Here is a 25,345-nt window from a genome sequence, read left to right as displayed (position 1 = left end):
GATTGCGGACACCCCTTGGTCAGAGGTAAGCACCCTCTCCACCCCCCCCCCCCCCGCCATCCCACTTTGGAAATCCAAAAGTGAATAGGAGGAAAGATAAAGCCCTACGGGATTTTAGTCCCCGGGTGGGTGACCGGGGATCCCCACGCCCGGCTCCGCCCCCACGCCGGTCCCGCCCCGGGTGCGGCGTTAGGGAGCGCTGGTGGAGGGGCCACGGCCAGCCTCCCTGCTGCCTGGAGTGGCGGAGTCGGGGATGCGCAGGCCTTGGCTGGACCCGCATTGCCCCCTAGTGCCGCGCCGAGTCAGGGCGCCGGGCTCCCCCGCCTGATGTCACCGGCGTGCAGTCAGCCCAGAGGCGGCTCATTGACAGCAGACCCTCCTCGGCGCTCTCGCTGGGCGGAGGAGGCGCCGCGGTGCAGAGCCGCGCGGGCCGGCCGCTGCCGGGAGCCCCTGGCCCTGCTGCCCCCTCCCGCCTGCGCCCGCCCGCCCGGCGCGCCTGCCGCGGACCATTAAACTTGAAGCTGCCGCCTTGTCCCCTCTTCCCCTCCTCCTTCTCCTCCAGCAGGCGACTGAGCGGCTCGGTGCAGGCAAGGGACGTGCTGTCGCCAGAGCTGGGCTGCCCTGGGGACATGACTTCTCAGAAGGCCGTCCCTGCAAAGAAGATCACAAGCAGAGCAAAGTTTCAGGGCAGCTGAGGAGCCTTCACCGCAACCCTTCACCCCCAATCACCCCCGCTGGCTATGGAGGGCGGACTCTAAAATGAATCCCGATCTGGACCCCGGCCACAACACATCAGCACCTGCCCACTGGGAAGAGTTGAAAAATGCCAACTTCACTGGCCCCAACCAGACCTCAAGCAACTCCTCTCTGCCCCAGCTGGACGTCACCAGGGCCATCTCCGTGGGCCTGGTGCTGGGCGCCTTCATCCTGTTTGCCATTGTGGGCAACATCCTAGTCATTCTGTCTGTGGCTTGCAACCGGCACCTGCGCACACCCACCAACTACTTCATTGTCAACCTGGCCATCGCAGACCTGCTGCTCAGCTTCACCGTCCTGCCCTTTTCCGCTGCTCTGGAGGTGCTCGGCTACTGGGTCCTGGGGCGCATCTTCTGTGACATCTGGGCAGCTGTGGACGTCCTATGCTGCACAGCGTCCATTCTGAGCCTGTGTGCCATCTCCATCGATCGCTACATTGGGGTGCGCTACTCTCTCCAGTACCCCACGCTGGTTACCCGGAGAAAGGCCATCTTGGCGCTCCTCAGTGTCTGGGTGTTGTCCACTGTCATCTCCATTGGGCCTCTGCTTGGCTGGAAGGAGCCAGCGCCCAATGATGACAAGGAATGCGGGGTCACCGAAGAGCCCTTCTATGCCTTCTTCTCCTCCCTGGGCTCCTTCTACATCCCGCTGGCCGTCATTCTGGTCATGTACTGTCGCGTCTACATCGTGGCCAAGAGGACCACCAAGAACCTGGAAGCAGGGGTCATGAAAGAGATGTCCAATTCCAAGGAGCTGACCCTGAGGATCCACTCCAAGAACTTTCACGAGGACGCCCTCAGCAGTACCAAGGCCAAGGGCCACAACCCCAGGAGTTCCATAGCTGTCAAACTTTTTAAGTTCTCCAGAGAAAAGAAAGCAGCCAAGACCTTGGGCATCGTGGTTGGTATGTTCATCTTGTGCTGGCTTCCCTTCTTCATCACCCTCCCACTAGGTAAGCTGGAGATGGGCAGAGGGCAGGTGGGCATCCTCGGAGCTTGGGTCTCCTCCTGATGAGCTTGCCTTCGAGTTGTTATTGTTGAGAGCGTTGGAGTTGTTATTGTTGAGAGCCTTGGGGTTATTGTTGTGTTTTTATTTTTGTACAGTCTGTGTGTGTGTGTTTGGAGATTGGATAATACTGTTTGTTCTGCAAAGGGCTTTGCAGATTAAGGAGCTGGCTCAAAATCAACTCAGGTGGTAGATACCTAGTCACTCGAAATAGAAACACAGGAGGAAAATCTGGGATCGGGAATGACTCACTGCATAGGTTTGGTTTAAAAATTCAACAGGACACTGGCCCTGAGCATCACACCCACGTTATTTCGGTAGTAACGAGGTGTCGGCTGAGGCGGCGTCACTAATGCAGCATACAGAATAGTTGTAGTTACCGCAAACGCGGCGGTCGGGAGGCAGGCAGGCAGCATTCATTCAGCAGTGCCTGGACTCTTGCTGCGACCACGCTCCTCCAGAGCTTTGCAGAAGCTGCCCTCCAATCCCCACCCCACTCTTCCCTGCTGCCAGCTCTGTTCCCCGCTGCTGGCTACCCTCCCGCCTCCATGCACTGCCTTCATTATCACTTAATAACAGCGTTTCACAGCCACACAGTTCAGCCAGCCTCTGGCTTAAACAAAGCTTGAGATTTGCAAAGGAAAAGATGACCAGAGGGTCACCCATTCTCATATTTCACCCCAAGATGTTCCTGACTCCTCTGAGTTGTGGAATGTCTAGAATGAAATGATAGCTGTCCCTACACCTTCAGCTCCCAGACACCAGGAATTCCGTGTGTCCTCCCCCTTGTAGGAAAAGCATGTCCGTTCTGTTTTGTTGGGTTGCCCTGTCAATTGAACAGCTCACAAGGGCACCTGGCTTCTTCTAAACCTAAAAGAGGGCACTGTGATATGCTGTCCACATGACTGGGGAGACCCTGGTCCCTTCTCAGAGGTAGCACCTATATATGCACTTGGGTTTCTTCACATTTCCCCCTGGCAGAACACTGCACACAATGAATGAATGGAGGTGGGTGATGCTGACATGGTTACGTGCCAAGACAGTGAGAGAGGTCATAACTGCTGCATGCATGGACCTCATACACCTGCAAGCCTGTCAAAGTCTCGGAACTGAATAGAACCAAGCCTTGTAGCCACTCAAATTCTGAAAATCTAGTGCTTTCAAGAGGGAAGAAAAAATGTGAATGGAAAGAAAGCAAACTGATACCAAGAGTTGCATTAAGATGAGACAAAGGGAGAGAAGCCTATTTAACCTACTGTCCATGTCCTCTTAGGCTGACTTGGAGGCTAATGCCTTTCAGAAATACTTTGAGATCATTGTTAAGTGGAAAAGGCTTGAAGTATAACCCCTAGTATATCCCACTGCAGATGATCTCACTTTATTTTCCTGATGCCTTAGGGTCCTGCTGCAGGCATGTCCAGTTAACAGTGGATGATGATTCCCACTGCATTGGACCATCATGATTGCATGTAGGGATGACTTGGTCTCTTACTAGTCACATGACCTTGTCAAGTGACTACTCCTATGTGGACCTCAATCTCTTCATCAACCAAAGTTTGTTCACTGGTATCTGCTCCATGGGGATTGCATTTACTAATGTGTGCATGGGACTTACCATGATACACAGCATACCATCGGTCTCAGGGAAAATGAGCCATTAGTACTACAAATTAGACTCCTGTTATTCCTTCAGATTCACCTGCGCATTTTCTCCCTCTCTCGTTTGCCAGATCTCATACCTGTTTCGAACAGATCAGACAAGAGCTGGGTCCTTCTCAATTTTCCTTATCCTGTGCCCTGCACGCAGCGGAGGGCAAGGTCCCTATATGATGTAGGAGTGGATCAAAGGTACAGGCTTTGGCAGGAGGCCAGGGGAGCCAGTACAAACAGGTGGGGAGCTCTCCAGCATGTTGAATGGGAAGAGCACTACTAATGGGCAGGGACAACCATATTCCCAGCAAGCCCTGCCACACATTCAGCTCTGTGACTTGAGGCTTGCTGCTTTGCCTCTCTGGGCTTGCGATCTCATGCCTGAACTTCAAAAGAGGGCATGAGAGGGTGGAGCTAGAAGAAGTGATCTCAAACTTGAATGATCAGAATGACCTGGTCAACCTGATAAAAATGTAGGTACCTAAATTCCACCCATAGAGAATCAGATTCAGTAAGACAGAAGGATCCCAATGGTCTTCATGTCAAATCAGCCACCCAATAACTCTAAAGAGGTTGTCCACAAACCAGGCTGTGAACCCCACAAGAGTCTCTTCAGGCTCCAACTCCCTAGAGACCAGTTTCACACACTGCCAAGCTTGGACCTGCCCCCAGCCATGGGGTGATTTGTGGGTGGTGTCACTTGTCTCTGGGTCCTGCCCTTCAAGTTATCAAGCCCACACTCAGTTTCTTCTGAAATTTCCCCATGTCTCTCTCCTTTCCACCTGTGCCCTGATGAGCCCTTGTCCCTCTTGTATCTCAGGTTCCTGGCCTCCACATGATAGGCAGTAGAAGGTCTTGCCTCCCAGATGCTCTTGGAACTTGTACCCCCTCTCTGTACCATGACTGACTGACTCTCCCAGTTGTGATCTCTTGGTGATCCCCAGTGTGCTGTCCTGGAGCTGAGTCCATCCGTATCCATCCTCCCTGGAACCCAGCAGGGGAGAAGAGGACTCCCCATTAGAAGTTGGGAACTGCCTTGAATTTGGTATAGATTCATCCACAGTTACTTGATTGCTTCAAATCAAGAAAGTAATGAATGTTTTCCTAATCATTGAGGAAGAACAGTCCAACAAAATGGACGTGTGGGTTTCTACTCCTTCTGAGTTGAAATAACAAAGTAGTGTGATATAGGACAATAACTCCTTTGGAATCTGAAGAAGGTTCCACATTCTGAATTTTCTGTGAAGGTCTTTTCACTCCTGAAGGGAGAAATCAGATCTGGTGGCAGGGGTTGGGGGGACGGCTGGGAGGAGAGATACAGTGGTTGGCAGACAGAGGAATGCAAATGCAGATAGGAGTCACTTCTAGATGGTTGTAGACTTTCAGGGGCCTAGATGGAACAGATTTCCATAGCCATGTTTGTTTTCTCCATGGGAGAGAAGGGTTGGGATTCCTTCTGGGAAGGAGAAAAATAGCCATGCCCCCTATGAGATCCTGCCCAGGGGCCCCGTTTGTTTTCCCTCCACCCAGGGTTTTTGTTTTTGAGAGCAGGGCTGGGCTGTGTGCAGGGCAGGGCCTCTTGGCTCCTACTGTGCCCTTCCTACCTGTAATGCCTTCCCTACCCTCGCCCTTATGGCCTCAAATGAAGTTGAATCCAGGACCAGTACTCACTTGCTCAAGAGAAGGGGTTGCATTCTACCAAACAATGACTTTTTTTATTTGACCCCTGGAATCCATCCAAGGAAGGACAAGAAGTAATTGAAATAGAATATAGTAGGGCTTCTAGTCCACACACAAGATGTTCAAGAGAATCTTGAGCTGGCTGGCATTATAATTATAATGAAGATCAACAGCCACCTGCCAGGGGCCTGGGCAAGGAATGGCTGGGTGTTGAGGGGTGGCTTACAATGAATGGAGTGGGGGAGACTGAGGTGGCGGACTGTTGCAGGAAGTGCTGAGCAAGCCGACTAGTAGCTGAGCTTAGTGAGTTGTTTAGAAAACACTAGAACCTTGCCTTGCTCCAAATTTTTCTTTCGTCTTTTACAATGCTGAAAGGCACCAGGAAACCATTATTGAACTAGCTGCTTTCCCCTCCAAGTAAATGAAGGTCAATTTCAAAAGAACAGTTGTGCTCTCTATAGTCCATGATTCAAACCAAAATCCTTTTCTCTATGGATTTGATTCTCCAGCCCTCTCACTCAAATGAGTGTTGATGATTTTCCACTCCCTACAAGAATGAGAGGTCTCTGAGATGACTCAGGACAAAGCCACGCCTACAAATGCATACACAAATCCTCCAGCTTGTTGGCTTCAAGGCATAGAGAGCTGAGCTGCCCACAGAAACGCTTTTGGTTTGACTCCTTGCTGAGGGGAAAAGTTTTACACACAGGGACTCCTTCCTGGAAGTGGAACTTCCTACTGAGCTAAAATGCTTTGCATCATTTATTGAGTTAGCAAGGACTCCCTGAAGTATCTATTAAACACTGTGCTGTTGAACCAAAGCCGACATGGCCCCTGGCCACATGAGCTGCATGGCCAAGTGAGATTGTGTGGTTATTGAACACATCCGTACATGTGGCAGATCTTCTGCTAGACTTCCCACTGACTCTCTCACCAACCCTCCCACTCCTGAGAAATAAGCAACCTGAGAAAGACCAAGGTCAGCCAGCCGTGTTCCAACTTAAAGCTAATTTTCTCCCTGCCTCCTGCATGCACAGCAAATAAGGGTCTCTCCAGGCTGAATACTTGGCTAATCTCCCCATCCAGAAAGTGAATTTTGGGAGCTGGAATCCTAGCCCTCTTTTTTTTTTAAGATTTATTTTATTTTTATTGGAAAGGCGGATATACAGAGAGGAGAGACAGAGAGGAAGATCTTCCGTCCGATGATTCACTCCCCAAGTGAGTGCAACGGCCGATGCTATGCCGATCTGAAGCCAGAAGCCTCTTCCGGGTCTCCCATGCGGGTGCAGGGTCCCAAAGCTTTGGGCCATCCTCGTCTGCTTTCCCAGGCCACAGGCAGGGAGCTGGAAGGGAAGCGGGGCTGCCAGGATTAGAACTGGCACCCATATGGGATCCTGGCGTGCAAGGCGAGGACCTTAACCACTGCACCATCGCGCCGGGCCCCCTAGCTTTCTTTTTTTTTTCTTTTTTTTTATTTTTATTGGAAAGGCGGATATACAGAGAGGAGAGACAGAGAGGAAGATCTTCTGTCCGATGATTCACTCCCCAAGTGAGTGCAACGGCCGATGCTATGCCGATCTGAAGCCAGAAGCCTCTTCCGGGTCTCCCATGCGGGTGCAGGGTCCCAAAGCTTTGGGCCATCCTCGTCTGCTTTCCCAGGCCACAGGCAGGGAGCTGGAAGGGAAGCGGGGCTGCCAGGATTAGAACTGGCACCCATATGGGATCCTGGCGTGCAAGGCGAGGACCTTAACCACTGCGCCATCGTGCCAGGCCCTAGCCTTCTTTTCAAAACTGGAAGTCTGCACCTTGAATCATTCATTCCTTCCCTGAATACATACGTATTTATTGAGTGACCACTATGTCCAGGCATTATACTGGAAATGCAAAGGCAAACAAAAGTCCTGCTCTGTGGCGTTTGCTCTACCACAGGACACAGCACACAAATAAACATGAAAAAAAGAAGCTACCAGAATTGTATAATGGGATTAGTGTATCATGAGGGCCCTAAGATGTTTAAATCAAACTCTGAACCATTTAGAGAAGCTAATTCAATTAATGTAGGGAAAAGGACAAAAGAGGTGGCCAGGAAGAAGGGAAATAACACCTCAAATGCCTTTTTACATGAACCATGAGGAAGTAAAAGTGGGAAGACAGATGCAGGCTGAGCCTGGAGTATAGGCCAAAGGAAGGCAAGGTAGGGCCTTGGGGTCATGTTACTTAAGATTTTGTGTTATGTCCATTGGCTACTTTGGAAGAGTTGCAGCAGATGAAAGGAGGGGGTGTTCAGCTATACCCTACATCAGAGTGCCTGGCTTGATCCCTGGCTCCAGCTCCTGGTTCCAGCTTCCCACTAGTGTAGACCCTGGGAGGCAGTAGCAGCGGCTCGAGTGATTATGTCCCTGCCAGCTACAGAGGAAACCCAGACTGTGTTTCTTGTTCCTGTGTTCAGCCCCATCCCACTCTTAACCATTTTTTGATATTTTGGGAGTGAACAATCAGATGGAATCACTCTATTCATGTGTGTGTGTGCTTCTCTCTGTCAGCCTCTCAAACAAATACAATTTTAAAAGATGACTTGGACCACCCTGTGGTGCAGACTTAAAGACAAGTGCAGACTTTGCAATCGCAGTGACAAGTGACAGTGACTTACACCAGGCTGATGACAGTGGCAGTTGAGAAAACCAGGCAGATTCAAGGACTTGGAGGCAGGTTTGTGATGGTGTAGGAATAGGAAGGAGAAAGGGGGAAATGTATGCATAATAGCCCCCGGATCTCTCAGTTTGAGCCACTGAAGTAGTCCAGAGGTGTCCTTTGTTGAGATGGAGAACACAGAGTTGGGAGAAGTGGCTCTAAAAGGCTATGATTCAAAAGCATGGATTATTGGTCCCCACCACAGATCGATTGTGGGACCAAGACTGCCCACTTCTAACAAGGGTTCAGAATGATTCCAAAACAGCACAGTCTGCGTGTGCCTCGGGACTCCTTCTAGAACCAAGGCAGCCCAGCTAAGCTTCTCCAAGTGCAGCTAGAGGCATTCCCACTTCTGCCCAAGCCCTTAGTCCATTTCAGAGAAGGCAAGGTGGTTGGCAGGAGAGCAGGAGGCAATTTCTTTGAACTGGATTCTCCCTGGTGAAGCAGAGATGAGAATGAACACATGGCAGCATCCTCACCATGTCGGGTATCTTGCTGAGCACCGCAGCCCTCTGCATAGCAAACATCATCGTCCCTGATTCTGCAGCTGCAGCTGAGGCAACTAGAGTTCAGAGAGCCTCAGTTACTTGCCCAAAGTCACACACATTGTCTTTCAGACTCTGCTCTTGGCACTGCATAAATATCCTTGCATTCTTACTGTTGTTGACAACACTACTTCCCCAAAATCTGGGGTCTGATGGCCAATTTTTTTTTCAGATCAATGACAAAATGGGAAAAATAGTAGTAGAGAGATAGTGTATTATTTTAAAAACTAAATGTATCCAACATAAACAACTGCCCTTCTATTCTAAAGGCTGTACTATGCCCTTTTTATTTGGGGATACTGACTTAGCATTCTTTGGTAAAATGATGGTAATATGAGTTAAGTAATGGTGATGGCAATGTGTGTGCATGTTTTTATGTCTTAGCAAAATAAAAAAATCAGTAACCCTATGTCAGACTCCTCCAAAAATGCTTTTGAAATTTTACAGTGAGTCTGCTGAAATCTTGAAATTTATGCCTGGACATCATGAAAATGTATGGTGTGGAAAGAAGGGAAGAAGGAGAAAGTAAAGAAGAGAGGGAGGAGCAAATGAGTTAGCCTCAGCTTGGTTATGAGCTTCAGTGGATGGGAGCAGAGGGCCTGGGCAAGGAAAGAGGATGTGGGGGGAGTTACAACTGTCAGATATTGACAGGCTAGAAGGCCAGCATAGAGACATGCCATCTGCCCTCTGCTGAGCCGAGAGAGGCCACGACGGAAAGACCGGCAGCTGCGTAGGCAGCTGCAGTGTCATCACAGGTGGGCTTCCTAAGGTATGTAATGTAGGAGGTGCCTTGTCCTGAGTATGCATGTTGTGGATAAAAACATAACTCATGGTGGCTCCAGGCTGCTCTGGAAAATTGCTTTCTTTCATGTCTGCAGTACTTTCTGCAGCCACTGTGTGCCCTGACACACCTGATAGTAACAATACTGACAGCTCCTATTAGCAGGCTCATGGTGCTGCTCCCCATGATTACTCTGCCCCCAGGCTTGTGAAGTGATGTTCTCTTCTTATAGATGAGGAAATAGAAGCTCAGAGAGACTGAGCAAGCTGCCCAGCCTATCAGTGACAGGAGCTGGACTTGAATCAAGTGAGGTCATCATCGGGGGTACTCGGGCGTGCGGCTCTGGAACCCCCAGGAAGGAAGAGCAGGAAGGAACTGGAGAAATCAGAGGCTGAGAGGGAAGAAAGGAAGGGCAGGTGGGTGCCCATCATTTGGCAAATGCGAGTTTGAGATAACTACTCTAAGAATAAATCAAGTTGTTCATGTAACAATAGCGTTAATATTGGCGCTTTAGATTTTTTCCAACTTTACAGTTTGTTATTGGTAATGTCATATGTATTTTGAAGGTTTTTATCAAATTTGAGCAAATATGAGATTTGGAAGACTTTCCACAATTCCGTTTCTTGCTGCCTTAGTTTCAGGCCTGACTTCACCTACATCACCCACCCAGATGTGGTGCCAGTATCTTAGAACACTCTCCCCTTGGGATTCATCCCATCCCCTGGGATTTTCTATGCATGTCACAATGTCAAGTGTCAGATTGGTGAGCAATAGACTAATTCCAGAGGCCATTTGTTCCCATTCTATAGGAGATATAGCTACTGCTGACCTAGGCATACAGAAAGAAGACTGCAAACCACATATTACATTCAACAAAACACACATAGGATGTATCTTAACTCTTTGCTTGTTCCTCAGAATGCCCCTGACCCATCTAGCCCCACCACCCACATGAACAGGAAGGAAGCGAGGGCACTTGCTGTTCCTTCAGCAACAGAGGGAATTCTGTAAACCAGTCGCAATTAATAGACCTTTCTTTTAAGAATGTCCATGGCTGTTGGCCAAAATTTCTTTAAAAGAAAAAATTTATTGGGCCCAACGTGATAGCCTAATGGCTAAATCCTTGCCTTGCATGCGCCAGGATCCCATAGGGACACTGGTTCATATGGCAGCTACTGCACTTCCCATTCAGCTCCCTGCCTGTGGCCTAGAAAAGCATTCGAGGATGGCTCAAAGCCTTGGTACCTGGCACCTGCATGAGAGACCCAGAAGCTTCAAGCTCCTGGCTCTGGACTTTAGATCAGCTCAACTCTGGCCATTGTGGCCACATGGGGAGTGAATCAGAGGGTTGAAGATCTTTCTCTTTGTGCCTAAATCTTTCTATAAATAAATAAATAAATACTATTAAACATAATTTTAAAATAGTAAATAAAATAAATAATCTCCTAAGATATTATTTTTATTGGAAAGGCAAATTTACAGAAATAAGGAGAGACAGAAAATCTTTCATCCTCTGGCTCACTCCCCAAATGGCCACAACGGCTGGAGCTGAGCCAATCCAACACCAGGAGCCAGGAGCTTCTTCTGGGTCTCCCATGTGAGTGCAAGGACCCAAGGACCTGGGCCAACTTCCACTGCTTTCTCAGTCTGTAAAGAGAAGTCGAGCAGGAGGGTCTAGAACCAATGCCCATATGGGATGCCAGCACTGCAGGTGAAAGATTAACGTGCTACATCACTGCCCCGGGTTCCATGGTCAACATTTTTATGGCCTGGTATGGGGACAAGGGTAGAGGTATCCATGAAGACAGGAGCCCTGAAGCTAATCTTTCAGCCACACCCAAATACTCCAAGATGACTCTCCCCAGCAACCTCAAAGCAAATCTGCTTATCTTCTCCTCTAAGAAGTGACCAAATCCTTTATCGCTGCTGAACACAGATCCTTACACAAGCTGGTTAAGTGAACGAATGAGCTGCCCTGTAAACTCAGCAGACCTGAATGCACTCTTTTCCATTTCCCAAATAGACTTTCCTGCCTCTGTGCCTTTGCTCTTGCTATTCCTTCTGCCATCAGTATGTTTCCTGTCCCTTCTGAATATCCAAATCCTCCTCACCATCTCTGTGGAAACCTTCCTCATGAAGTCACCTCCTGCAGCGGTCACTTCCTTCACACCTGGTTTCTACGGCTTGTCACAAACACCTGGGAGAGCACAACCAGGCTGCAAACTCTTGGAGGGGGTAGAGGCTAGCTCTGAATCATCATCTTCTTGTGCCCCATGCCAGGAAACATCTACATAGTGATTATGTGACATTGGAATTCACATTGTGTGCCAGACTTTGTCTGCCACTTGAGCCTCTGATACAAGGCTATTGCAAAAGCTTATGGAAAAATAGAAAAAAAGATATGTTTGCTATGTTACAAAAAAAAAGTTTTTGAGAGGCAGATGTTGTAGGACAGTAAGCTTGTGACTATAATGTGAGCATCCTGTATGTGTGCCAGTTTGAGTCCTGGAAGCTCTAATTCCAATCCAGCTTCCTGATAGTGTGCCTGGCAAGGCAGTGAAGATGGCCTAAATGCTTGGATCGCTAACATCTATGTGGGAGACCTGAATGGAGTTTCAAACTGTTGGCTATAGTCCTGTACAACCCACTAACTTCAGCCTGGTCCTACTCTGCCTTCTGTGGTCATTTGGGGAGTGAACCAGCAGATGAGATCGATCTCTCTCTCTCTCTCTCTCTCTGTCACTTTTTCAAATAAATTTTTAAAATTTCAAATCTACACATAATTTTCTGTGAGACAAATTTTTTGTATCTTTTGGAGACTTTTCATAGATATTAGTGTTTTCACATTTTCTAAATGAGGGAATGGAATGATCTTCAAAAGGCTAAATGGCTTGTTCCATACCTGGAAATTACCAAAAACATTTTGGGAGGAGACAGTTGTATTCTTTTATTGTAAAACCACTATGCCACTCTCAGCCTGCTCAGGGAGCCATTGGAGAAGAATGAGGCTAGTGAAGGCCCTGGATGCAGGCATGAGTTTGGCTGTCGGATGGCATCTTCAGAGGCCGAAGGTATTGGCCAAGTCCTCGCCTTAGGATGGTGGACTTAGGATGTTTTGGTTTTTAACCATGCTGTGAAAACACTAAATATTCCTTAGGGATCATAATTTGAATTGTGAATTGGAGCAGAGGCAGCTCCCAGTGAGCCTTGGGATCCTGAGGGCAAGCAATGCTCCACAGGGTGTGGTGTTGCTGAGCTGGGATGTTTGGTCAGTTAGGTGTGTGTGATACACTTTTTAACTTACGATATCTTCAACTCGCAATGGGCTCATCAGGGTGGAACTTCATCATGAATCAAAGAGAATCTCTAATTGTCATTTTACATGAAAATAACACAGAAAAGCCTAAATTTAAGGAAAATCAACAATATTTTGATTTTCCCCATGAAGCAAACCTTGCTTTCTTTAATAGCAAGAAGCAGAGGAAGCTGGGCTCTAATGCTCCAAGGACATCCCAGGTTTGTGTGTTGGGTAATGGAGTGACTGCAGCCTAGTTTGCCTTAGATACTCCTCATTTGTGCCTTGTTAGGAAAACATGATTATTATCATTACTCCTTCTTATTCTCTAAAATGTCTTGATTCAAACTACAGTAGAACAGTATCTCCCTATTTTAAAGGTCAGAGTGAAAGCATTTGCAGTGGGGTTATCCTGTCATACCCCAGTATGAGAGCAGTGAGGAGACAGAGAGGGCAGAGGCACCTCTAGGTCAGGGGAGGATGGGCATAGCTTGCCCTGTGCACCTTTGGTGGGAAACAGGACTTCTTATAAATGTTGGTTGGAAATTTTTAAATGAAGCTCTCTTCATTTAACACCTTGATTATACCTGTGCTTAGCTGACTTGACCTGGCCCCAAGTCCCCAGTGAATAAATGGAGAAATAGAGGCTAGTGTCGTGGGACAGTGAGTGGAAACTGCCTGTTATAACATTGGCATGGCACCTTGGAGTCCTGATTCAAGCACCAGCTACCCTGTTTCTAATCTCATTCCCTTCTGAGGCACCTGTGAGGATAGCCCAAGTACTTGAGCCCCTGCTACCCATGTGGGAAACCTGAATGGAGTTCCTGACTCATGATCTCCACCTGACCTCATCCTGCCTGTTGCAACCATTTGGGGAGTAAACCACGGAATGAAAAAATCTTTCATTTTTTGTCTCTTCATCTTTGTCATTTTGCCTTTCAGTTGAAGAAGTCTTTAAGAAAAGGGCAGGGGACGAGGGAGAAATGATCAATTTCAGCACCAGCTATGTGATATAATCTCGATGATGACAGTCTGGTGGGCTGAAATAAGTTCTGGAGGTGAGCAGAAGGAAGGGGAACTGTGCTGGAAGGACTTACATGGCTGGCATGGCTGCAGGAGCAGAGCCATACTCACCCCTTCTAGCCTTACCCCTCCTGGTGTGACAAAGCATGAGTCAGCCCAAAGAACAGTTGAATCTGTCCTCCCGAGCAACCTAGTGTTTTTAGGGCTCTGTCAACACCCTTGGCCACACCCACCCATATCAGAGCCCCCTTTGAACATTTCAGTGTCCCCCTCTCTTTCCACACACGGACTGTGCTAGAAAAGTTGCACCAGTGAGCAGTTCAGGCCAAAATGTTCAGAAACAGAATGTTCTAGCACATACAAGTAGACCATTCCTCACAGAACCCCACCGCCCCTATGTAACTTTTTTGAGTGGAGTCTTGCCCCCCCTAAACTTTTTCTCTCTTCCAGGATGAGTCAGGGCTTGACCTTGCCCGCTCTTTAAAATTCTTTAAAGTGGAGTTTTCTGCAAGGCTAACATGCGTGACTTGGAGGCTGAGCTTAGTGCCTTGGCTGAGTCCCAGAAGGAGGTTAAAACGGGACCAAGGGCAACCAGGGCTCACTGTCATTTGCAGGCATTCACACTAGCAGCACAGGGCCAGGCCGACGTCCAGCAAGGCAGCTGGTCAGGGAGGAGGAGAAGGATCCACCAACTGGAACAACAACAACCAAATTCCATGTCTGATTCATAGATTCAGGCCAATAATTGCCCCTGGCATCAAGACAGCAAGACAGGGGTAGGATCCCATTTCCCTACCACCAGGGATGTCCTCCAGCAGCAGTCTTTTGCAACACCTTGTCCCCAACTCTTCAGAATTCACCTCAGCACAAGGGGTCTGTGGGATCTTCATTGTTGGTCCGTGGACCACTTCAGCAGGTTGATAAAGCCCCTCTCAGAACAGACACGGATAATGAAAGACTTAGGGTTTCAACAAAATCCAATTATATTGAAATACTGTTATTGTAATGATGAAAACCAAATTTATTATAGAGTTTAAAAATGTCTTGCTTAACATATTAAATAAACAAGATCTAGCAGCCAGTCAAATAAATAACTACTATAATTTTGAAGTAGTGACAAGAGGAAATATTTCAAGAAATCTGCAGTGAGTGCAATGTGATAGTATAAATTTGATTTCTGTGTGTGACAAATCCTGCTGATGCTACTAGGGCTTAGAGCCTGCATGCCTACAGAAGGAAATGCAAAGGTTTTGTTTTATGTTTTGTTTTATAGTTTTGGGTTATTTGTTTGCTTTTTAAGAAAAAGGCAGATTCCCCCCACCATGGACCCCATAACCACAGAATAAGAGCCCTGCCTTAGTACATTGCAAAGGATGTGAAATATCATCTTTTCTTTATATTAAAGAAAAACCTTATGACCACAAAGCACCTGAACTATGCTATCATGTTTTGTAACTATTATGTGTAAATATGCATAATAATGTTTTTATTTATTTCATTTTTATTTCTAATACAGAGTTACAGAGAGGAGAAAGAGAGAAAGATCCTCCATTTGCTTTTTCACTCCCAAATGGTCACAACAGCCAGGATTAAAATTATTTAAAGCCAGGAGATAGAAGCTTCTTCTGGGTCTCAAATAGAGGCCCAAGAACTTAGACCATCCTCCACTGCTTTCCTAGGCCATAAACAGAGAGCTAGATGGGAAGTGGAGCAGCCAGGACTTGAACAGGCACCATATGGAATGCTAACACTTGTAAGCAGAAGCTTAGCCTACTTTGCCATGGTGACAACCTTGCATAGCAATATTTTTTATCAATTGTATTTTTAAATGATGCATAGACTTAATTAAACCATAAAGAGGAAAAAAGAGAACAATGAGAAAATGTTTCTGCCTCACTAAACCCCATGATTCACATCTCCCCAACATTCAATCTTTTTCTCTGTAGGTAAGTACTATTTCCAGATGAGTTCTGTGACCTTCCAAAAATACTCTACTTGTATATTCAAATATAGATATGTGTGTGAGTGTACATTGGAAGGTATAAACATATGGAATGATCCTTCTGCACTGTTTATTTTACTACTGGTGTTGTTTGAAAAATCCTTCTGTGAAGGTTGTATATTTTACTCAAGAATGTCAGAGTGTACAAAGTTACCACTCTTTTCCTGGCTGCATAGTAACTCATTTATCTGAGTGTGCTGTTTGACTTACCAATTTCCCCGTTGGTTGATGTTTAGGTTTCTCTTGATCTTTCATGTCTACAAATATGTTCCAATGTGAACATTCATATATACAAGAGGATTTCAGGAAGTTCATGGAAAATGAATTAGAAGCTAATTTTGACACCCAAATTTTTGAAAGCCCTAAATAGTTTTTTATAATATACATTTTCCATGAAGTTTTTTGAAGATCTTTCATATATATAGATAAAACATATATGCCCATGTATTCAGGATAAATTCCTAGAAATAAGATCACAGAGCCCTGGAATGTTTGATACTTTAAATTTAACTTGATTGTGCCTTGCTTTTATTAAATAAAGAATTGAAAGTATACTGAAATATAAAGTGTTTTTCAAAATAGGTTAGGGGCTAGAGCTGTGATATAATGAGTAAAGCCTCTGCCTGCAGTGCCAGCATCCCATAGGGGTATTGATTTATGTCCTAGCTGCTCTACTTCTGATCCAGTTCCATGCTAATGTGCCTAGAAAAGCAGCAAATGATGATCTAAGGACTTGGGCTCCTGCATCTACAACATGGGAGACCTGGAAGAAGCTCCTGGCTCCTGGCTTTGGCCTAGCCTAGCCCTGGTCATTACGGTAGTGAAACCAGCATATGGAAGACGTGTGTGTGTGTGTGTGTGTGTGTGTGTGTGTGTGCGCGCGCGCGCACGTGCGCCTGTGGGCCCCCCTCCTTCTCTCTTTGTTACTTCACTTTTCAAATAAATAAATAAATAAATGTGGGGTTTTTTTGGGGGGGTGGGAGGAGCTATTTAGTCTTTAAAGAGTAGGGCATCTGTATTATTTCCTATATTGCAATGAACAAATACACTGATTTACGATTCAGAACACCCATTTAAGAAGATGTGACGGAGTAGGCATTGAGCTTAGGGGTTCTGATGCCCTTATCCCATCACTGAATACCTGTATTGGATGCCCAGCTCTGGCTCTCAATTCCAGATTCCTACCAAGGTAGACCCTGGAGGGCAACAGTGATGATTTATGTAATTGGATTCCTGCCACCCACACGGGAAACCTGGTCTGCCTTCCTAGGTCCCAGCTCCCAGTTTCAGCTCCAGCCCAGTCCCATCCCAGTCTTTGCAGGCATTTGGGGGAATGAACCAGTGGATAAGAGATGTCTTTCTCCCCGCTCCCTCTCTCTCTTTCTCTTCCTCTCAAATAAAGAAAATTAATATGGGAGATTAGAAACCAGATTTTAATAGAATTATAATAGGAAACTATCATACTTTTTATTTTAGGAGAAAGTTTGTGAATGGCTAAAAAGGAAGGACTGTTGTCTTTAGTCATTTTTAATTTAGCTTTGCATTTTTATATGGTTTGAGTGTGTGTATGTGTGTGTGTGTGAATACATATATACCCTACTCTGTGACTGTCAGCCCTAAAATACTTAGAAATGAATGTAGCTCCGTCTTCCTCTGATTCCCTGCCCACTCCTGGAGTGCAAAAACATGTTGCAGGTTCTTGATTTTTGGCTCTGTATTTTTTCCCCAGAGTAATGTTTTTTCTTGACAGGAAAAAATAATAGTAATAATTTATAAATAACAGGCATAAAAAGAAGGGAAAAGTCACTCATAAACAGAGCACCTGTCTTTGTTCATTTGGGATGCTATAACAAAATACCTGAGAATGTGTAATTTATAAGAAATTTACTGAATAATAAACTTATTGTCCTCATTTTGGGAGCTGAGAAGTGCAGGATGAAGACCCTGGCAGCTTTGAAGTGAGGACCTGTTCTTCAGAGATGCTGCCTTCCATATGTCCTGACTTGACAAAGGAGGCAGACAGTCACCTTTGGTGCTTTTTCCTTCATGTAAGGATGTGAATCCCATTCTTAAGGGCCTATGACCTCATCATCTCGCAGGTACCCACCTCCCAACACTGCAGCACTAGGGATTAAGCTTCAACTCAAGAATTTAGTGGGGGGGACACAAACACTCAGACCAGGACACCATCCACATAGGCATTTTTAATAGTTTCCTATGAAACTTTCCAGAATTTTCCATGAGTGCTAGTAAGACAGATTGGATCACTCAGTGCTTATCTTCACTAAAAATCAAGCATGAGTTTCATGCCAATCAGTAACTCTAATTTTTTTTCACTTTTCGCATCTTTTTCATGTTGCACTGAATTCCATAATACAGGCTACCCTAATGTAAGAACAATCTGGTTATGTAAGCAGCCCACTTACATAAATAGATGACACACACAAGGCATTACATTCACAAGGTGCAAGTGCAGGGTGAGAAGCACGTCCCTCTCACATCCAAGGGCCTCCGCTGTTCGGTTTTCCCTGGAGGTAAATCTTAGTATTAGGTCCTTACATATTCTTTCAAGGATGTTTTGTGCTTAAGCCGAGGTAGCCATATGTTCTTTTTCTATGAACAATGGATCTTAAAGACATTTCCACTTCATTGCCGATAACACAACCTCATTCTTTTCCCAGTGGTGTGATAATTCATTTTTGTAACATTTTTGATGCTTCAAAATAATAATTTTATCATGCTTACGTGGGCAAATATGTCAGTAAGAAAAAAAAATCCTGGAAATGAACTGGAGTAAATTTTTACATTTTTTAAATCAATATTGCCAAACTATCCTCCACAGAGATTATGCCAGTTTTTATTTTGGTTGCTGTCATTTGAGGGTACCCACACATTCATCAAGAGTATGTTACCAACCATTTTTTACCTTTTCCATCATGATAAGTTAAACTGTTGTGAATGAGGTTAAGTGTTTCTAAATGTTTAAGGCAGCCTTTTTCTCCTGGTGTACATGACCTTTTGTGGGTTTTAGCTGTGGTAAATATTTTGATACATATACTTTTCCCTTCCACTCAATGGCTCTATCAGAAGTTAGACTCATGGGAAAGGGAAAAATCTCAGACACATATTGTCCAGTTACCCTTGGGGAAGGGTATTGCAATTTACACTCCTCCTAAATGTGTTAAAATGTTGCTGAAGAAACTCCTTTAAACCCCAGAGCCTAGAAAGTCCCAGGCATCTGCATGGCAAATCAGCCCCCCTCTGAGGTGATAAGATGGCTTGAAAGCTTCAAATCCTTTCAATTTCATGTCAGCTTCCCAGAGCTCAGTGGGTCAGCTCACTTGGAATACAACACCCCATCATCCATTAGGGCAGCAACTTTGGAATGTGTGTATTTTACCCAGGATCCCAGAACAAAAAGCAGTCGCCCATGGTGCACAAACGGATTTGATCTTCTGCATAGCTGCCAGGCCCACCACAGGCCACATCAGTGGTTCAAGGCTCCAGGACATCAGAGGTCCAAAATTAAAACCTAGCAAAATAAAGTAAAACGCTGTTGCCATCACCAGGAAATCAACTGAGGCTCAGGCACTCAGGGGATGAGTTAATAAGGAAGGATTCTTTTAGGCCTCCCAGGCCGGCCCCACCCCACTGTGGGGGCCAATGAGGACCCAAGGAATACAATGGATAGTCTATATTTAGTCAAAGGCATGGCAAACACACTGTATTTTAGTTACAAGATTCAAAATGACCCTGAAAGATGCCAGCCTCACAGATTGAAAATGCGCTTGAGCACCACTCAAAAACCAAGGAGCTCAACTGGCTGAATAGAATCTGACAGGAGGGAGGCTTTTCTTGATAGTACATGGGATCTGGTCAGTCAGGAGCACAACTTAATCCTGACCTTGAACTGCTGATCTGGAAGGAGAGGCCAGGTTATTTTCAGACTGTACTAAATCCAGAGGTGTTGGAACCAATAGCTGGGACAGGGCAGGGACAGGGTGAACTTTGACCCACTGCCACAAGTTCAGAGGACCGAGAAAGAGGTTCCCAAGGCAGGGATCTGGGCTCAGAGAATGTGCCGAGGAAGGCACTTCCTGCCACCTATGTCAGTCACTGACATCCCACTCCCATGGCTCCATGAAGAGGGCTGTCATCCGCTCTTCGGGGTTTCCGTTTGAGTGGCAACTGGTAATCCTAGAAAGAACAGTGACATTGACATCAGACAAATACAGATCCCAAGTCCTGACTCTGCCACTCATCTCTCTAAGCCTCAGTTGATCCATCCATAAAATGAAACTGGTCCTCAACCTCCTAGAATGTTCATGCAGAGTAAGTGACAGGACTCATCCAGATGCCTCTCACTAGTGAATATTCTCTAACTGCCAATTATTAATATACATGAAGCCTCTAATAAAGTGTCCACTCCTGGAGAGAAGTGTAGTATTCTTCTGATGCTGGCAAAATCTATAAATGGGCTGTCTTTCTGGCAAAGGAAAGGGGTTGGGGGGAAGACAGAATCCTTCTCACTAAATGGTTGGGTGAGGTCCTCTGCTATGAAAGGCAAAAAGAGGAGTAAATGTTCAGATGCCATTTGGGATGCCCATAGCCCATGTTTCAGTGCCTGAGAGCAAGTCCTGGCTCCACTCCTGACTCCACAAGGCAAGAGATGATGGCCCAAAGTACTTGGTTTCCTGCCACCTGTATGGAAGACTTCGGTGGAGTTCCTGGTTCCTAGGTTTGGCCTGGTCCAGTCCTCAGTCCTGGCTGTTGCTTTTAGGGAGTGAACCAAAAGATGGAAGATTTATTCTCTCTCCCTTTCTCTCTCACTCTGTCTTTCAAATAAATTGCTAAAGACATAAATCTTTTTTAAAAAATAGATAATTCACTTTGAAATTTGAGTACGATTTGAAAAGAAATGTCATGGTGTGTATGCCTCACTCAGCCATCCCCTTTCTATAGGCATCCACCCTGACATCCATCGTTCTGTGTCCAGCCTTCAATATGTGCTCTGAGAAGCAAGGCGAGTACACAGTGCTGGGACTGAGGCACTGGCCCCTCAGTCCTGGTACCAGCTCTGCTCATGCTCCCTTATTAGCTGTACATAAATGAAAAAGGCTTTGGGAAATTGTTCAACTTCTCTATTCCTCCTCCCCCTCCTCTCCAAAACAGGACAAGCAACATCCACTTCAATGGGCTGGTGCAAGGAGGAAACAAGATTCCTCATGAAAATCAGTGGTTCTTAACCAAGGACAATTTGTCCTGCCACCCCCGCCCCCCCCCCAGCCCCCAGCCCCCTACCAAAGTGATGTTTGCCAATACTAGGATACTTCTTTGCTTTTCCTTTTTTTTTTTTCTTTTAAAATTTGTTGTTGTTTTAGCTTTTGAGAGGCAAAAGACATGCCCAGACAATGAGATTTTCCACCTACTGGTTCACCCTCTTCCCCAGATACCTACAACCTACAACAATCTGGATGAGGCCACGCCAGAGCTGGGAAGTGAGAACTCAGTTTGGCTCTCCCACCTGTATGGCAGAGACCCAATTACCTCAGTCATCACCTGCTGCTTCCCAGGCTGTGCACCACAGGAAGCCACAATGCCGAAGCAAAGCCAGGACCTGAACTCAGGCACGTTCAGGTGGGATTACTTTACCACTGAGCCAAACAGCTATCCCACCAGACATTTTTGATGGACACACTGCAGGGTGCTGCTGTCATCGAGTGTGAGACCAAAGATGCTACTAAACCTCCTGCAGTGCTCAGGAATCTCCTCCCTTCCCCCACAGTAAGGAGTTACCTGGCCCAAGAAGTCAGTATTGCTCAAGGGACGAGACCCTGATAGTGGGCACTATGTAAGAGCTGCATAAATAAGTGTTCAATAAACATTACATAAATTATTGCAGTAACACACCATATCACTTTCACATACACTATCTGGTGAGTTGCCCCTTGGCAAAAGAATGATCAAAGGCAAGTACTATTTCTTCTAAAGGTGTGAGAGTGTCTATCCAACTTTCATATCAAAATGAGCAATTTGGAAAACTATAAAACTTCAGGCTAATAGATTAATTGGAAGTTGTCTCTCAGAGCCTAACTCCTGCTTGCTCTCTGTAAAAAGCAAATTGTATCAATGCTTTCAGCCACAAGATTAGTTTATTTAAACCACAAAAGATAAAACCTTCCACCCCAGCAGACTTGTGGACTGGCATAGCAAAGTAGTTAGTAAATAAGGCATCATAATTAACAGAACATTTATGGCCCTGTTTGCAAAGACTGGTTCTCAAGAACTCATGAAACCCACAGGGGACATAGGAAATAGGGAAGATAAACCTAATGTACCCCAGGCTCTGGTGAACTTGGACTTGGGAAATCTAGCCCACAGCTGTCCCAGGACATGGGATAGTTAGCGAGTATGTCTCCCATGTTAGTCAGAGAGTAAGCACTGAACAGCCTCATCCAGTGGGTCTCCAGGTATGTTTCCCAGGCCAGCACATCCACATCACCCAGGACTTTGCTGGGGATAATAGGTCGTGGACTGTACACTGGAGTTACTGAACTAAAAACTAGAGTCATCTCAGACCAACTGGGTTCCCTTGGGTCCTCTAGGTAGTGCTGCTGCATGCTTCAAGCTTAAGAACCACTGACAACATAAAACCAGGCCCCAGTGGCCCAGTGAGTCTATTTCCTGTTGCCTGGAGCCCTCCACACTGTCACCACACAGCTCCCCAGCACAGTTCAGAAGCCAAGCAGCTGTCCCTGTGCCAGGGGCTCCAAATACATCAATACGCACAGCAAGAATAGGAGAGAGCTAGGATTAGCCCCTTTTCCAGCTGCAGAAAAAATATAGCTTAGAGAGTGTGAACAACTTGCCCAAGGACACTCCTACATACAAGGGTTGGAACCAGGCTTGACAATGGACCAGCCTAGTGCCAAATCCTATCCTCTTATCTGTGACATCATCTGTGACGTACATTGCCCACTGAGGATGAAGCGGATCAACTCTGCCTGCTCCAAACTGTGAGCCTGACAAGTTGGTCCTTTTTTATTTTTAAGATGTATTTTGTTTTATTTGAAAGTCACTGTTACCAAGAGAGAAAGAGAGAAATAGAACGAGAGGTGGAGAGAGAACTCTCTTCCATCTACTGGTTCATATCCTAAAATGGCCACAATTGCTAGGCATGGGCCAGAGCCAAGCTATGAGTCAGGAGCTTGTTCTAAGTCTCCCATGTAAGCACAGGGACCCAAGGACTTGGGCCATCTGCTGTTTTCGCAGGCACATTAGCAGGGATCTAGGCCCAGCGCAATAGCTTAATGGCTAAAGTCCTCACCTTGAATGCACCGGGATCTCATGTGGATGCTGGTTCGTATTCTGGCTGCTCCAGTTCCAGTCCAGCTCCCTGCTTGTGGCCTGGGAAAGCAGTCAAGGAATGGGCCAAACCTTTGGGACCCTGTACCCGCATGGGAGATCAGAAGACGCTCCTGGCTTCAGATCGGCTCAGCCCTAGCAGTTGCGGCCACCTGGGGACTGAACCAGCAGATGGAAGATCTTTCTGTCTCTTCTTCTCTCTGTATACCCAACTTTCCAGTAAAAATTAAAAATTTTTTAAATATAATGGCAGGGGTCTGGATTAGAAGTGAGGAAGCAGGTTCTCCAACTAGTGCCTATGTGGGATGCCATTGTCATGGGTTGCCTTAGCTACTGTGCCACAATGCTGGCCCTGATAAGTCTTAGGGTCCCTCAGTTGTCTGTTTCTGAGGGTCACCTGGCCTCAGTTTATCTCTTGGGGTTATTCACTCCCAGGTGATGCTACCACTAGAGGCCAATGCCTTTCACACTAGCTTGTCCTCACCTTTCACTCTCACCAGTTATGTGACTTCTAACTCAAATCCTGGCTCCTATCTGTAAATCAGCAGTAATTAATCCCTGTTAAGTTCATTACAAGAATTATTGCAGGGGTGTCCAACATGATGGCTTAATTGGCTAATCCTCCCCTTTGCAAGTGCCAGGATCATATATCCTGTCCCAGGTCTCTGCTTCCCATCCAGATCTCTGCTTACTTATGGGCCTGAGAAAGCAAACCAGGATAGCCCAAAGCCTTGGAAACTGGCACCCATATGGGATACCTGGAGGAGGCTCATGGATTCCGACTTAAGATCAGCTCAGCTCTAAACGTAGTGGCCATTTGGAAAGTTAATCAGCAAATGAAAGATCTTTCTGTCTCTCCTTTTCTCTGTAAAGCCAGTAAAAAATAAATTAATCTTAAAAATTAAATGGAATGACAAATGTGAATCTTCTTAGCCCAGTCCCTGGTGCATAGTAGCAGCCAATCAACTCCTGGTTTCCTTCTGCCCTCTTCTCTTTAGCAACAACCCTCAAACTACTCCATCCGGGATGGATTCTCTGTAAGTGCCATTTGTTGGCCAATTGCTCAGTTGAGCTGTTCTTCCCAAAAGGGTTTATTGGTAATGATGGGTTTCTGTGTTTGCCTCCAAAACCACATTTGCATTTCAGCCATGGGCCCTTGGTCCCCAGACTTTTGTAGCCATGGAATGATTGATGAAGAACATGTAGAAGGCGGGTGGGATGGATTTTCCTCTCCCCAACCCTTTTTATCACTCCAAAATCCCATTGTTGGAGCCTGGACAGGGACCCCAAGAAAATGAAAGTAGCAAGCACCTGGTTTCCAAGAGAAAAAAAATGAGCAACAGGCATCTGAATCCCAGTATAGGTGTAAATGATGCAAAAAAGAAGTCGAATCAAAGACTAATGGGTCATTTGCCAACATTTAATACAATTGCTTGGGATCTATTTGGTTGAATGTAATAAGGCTTCATTAGAAAGTGGTTATAACAACTAATCAGACCCTAATTAAATTAGTTTTCACTGTGCAAACTGCTTGCAAGGTCCTAATTAGGTTATTTGCTGCCATTGGCCCAGCCTGCAAACAAAGAAAGACTGTTGAGTCTTCAGTGGTGCCTAGAAAGCTGGGCCTCGGGCCTCCTGCAGGAAATACTAAAAGACAAGAATTTGGAGCAGCCAATCTCTGATTTTCCTAACACTCCCAAAATCACAGTGTGTGCCCCGAGTAAAATCTCTTTAAAGGGTCATGGCTGTCAGGAACCAGACGATTTTAAAGGAAGAAAGAACTGTAAAATTATGGAAATGCTAAGAATGTCATCTTTCGGGGAGGAGGTGAGGTCCTGTAAGAGCATCTCAGATCTGCAGGTGGTGGAGCAGTCAGCATCCTTTGCTCTTCCCTCCCCACACTGATGTACCTTCTCCGTGGTCTGAAACGGACGTAGATCTTGGGGCTGCTAGAGCCCATGAATATGTGGGAGAGGAGAGGAAGTAAAACAGGCTGGATTCTCGAAGGTGCTTGTGTGTACATGCATGTGTGTGCGCGTGAATGCAGACGCAATGTGTCAAGGGTAGTTGTGCTCCAGGTAAATTGCTAATTCACTTACAAACTATCTCTGCACTGCTGCTACAAAGATCTTTTTTTAAAAAGAAAAAATTATCTTCTAATACAAAAAGAACAGAGTCCATACGTTCCAGAGGCATAACTCAAAGAGAAGCATACTTCCCTCATTCCCTGTTTCTCCCCCAACTCGTGTCCCTCCCTTCCTTCCCACTCCTCAGCAGTATTTGTACAGTCATGTTCACCCACTCTGTATTTACAGAGTGACTGCACCACCATATTTCCACAGGAGTATTAGCATAGGCTAAAGGTTACAATCAAATCCCAAAGTGGCCATTTCATTTTGTACTCTGCTGTGTGTTCTGTATTGTCTGCGACATATCAGAGAACACATAGATTTGTTTCCTTGAAACTGGCTTATTGCTGTAAGTGTAATGGTGTCTAGTTGCATCCATTTGTTGCAAGAGGATTTTATTCTTCTTTGTGGCTGAGTAGTAAT

At 46.0% G+C, this 25,345-nt stretch overlaps 1 protein-coding gene across 1 annotated transcript in view; it reads left to right on the top strand.

Moving 5' to 3' along the window:
• The first annotated feature begins 362 nt into the window (after positions 1–362).
• ADRA1B (adrenoceptor alpha 1B) overlaps positions 363–25,345 on the top strand; it is a 58,265-nt gene continuing 33,282 nt past the window's right edge. Inside the window, exon 1 of the mRNA XM_040975741.1 lies at positions 363–1,708. Coding sequence (XP_040831675.1) covers positions 760–1,708 — 949 coding nt within the window. The 5' untranslated portion in view covers positions 363–759. The remainder of the gene's footprint in view (positions 1,709–25,345) is intronic.

Source organism: Ochotona curzoniae, unplaced genomic scaffold, assembly GCF_017591425.1.
Source record: "Ochotona curzoniae isolate NIBS_2020 unplaced genomic scaffold, NIBS_Ocur_1.0 contig_1, whole genome shotgun sequence".
Taxonomy (NCBI): Eukaryota; Metazoa; Chordata; class Mammalia; order Lagomorpha; family Ochotonidae; genus Ochotona; species Ochotona curzoniae.
The sequence above is the reverse complement of the archived record's forward strand: the minus strand, read 5'-3'. Positions and strand labels throughout refer to the sequence as shown.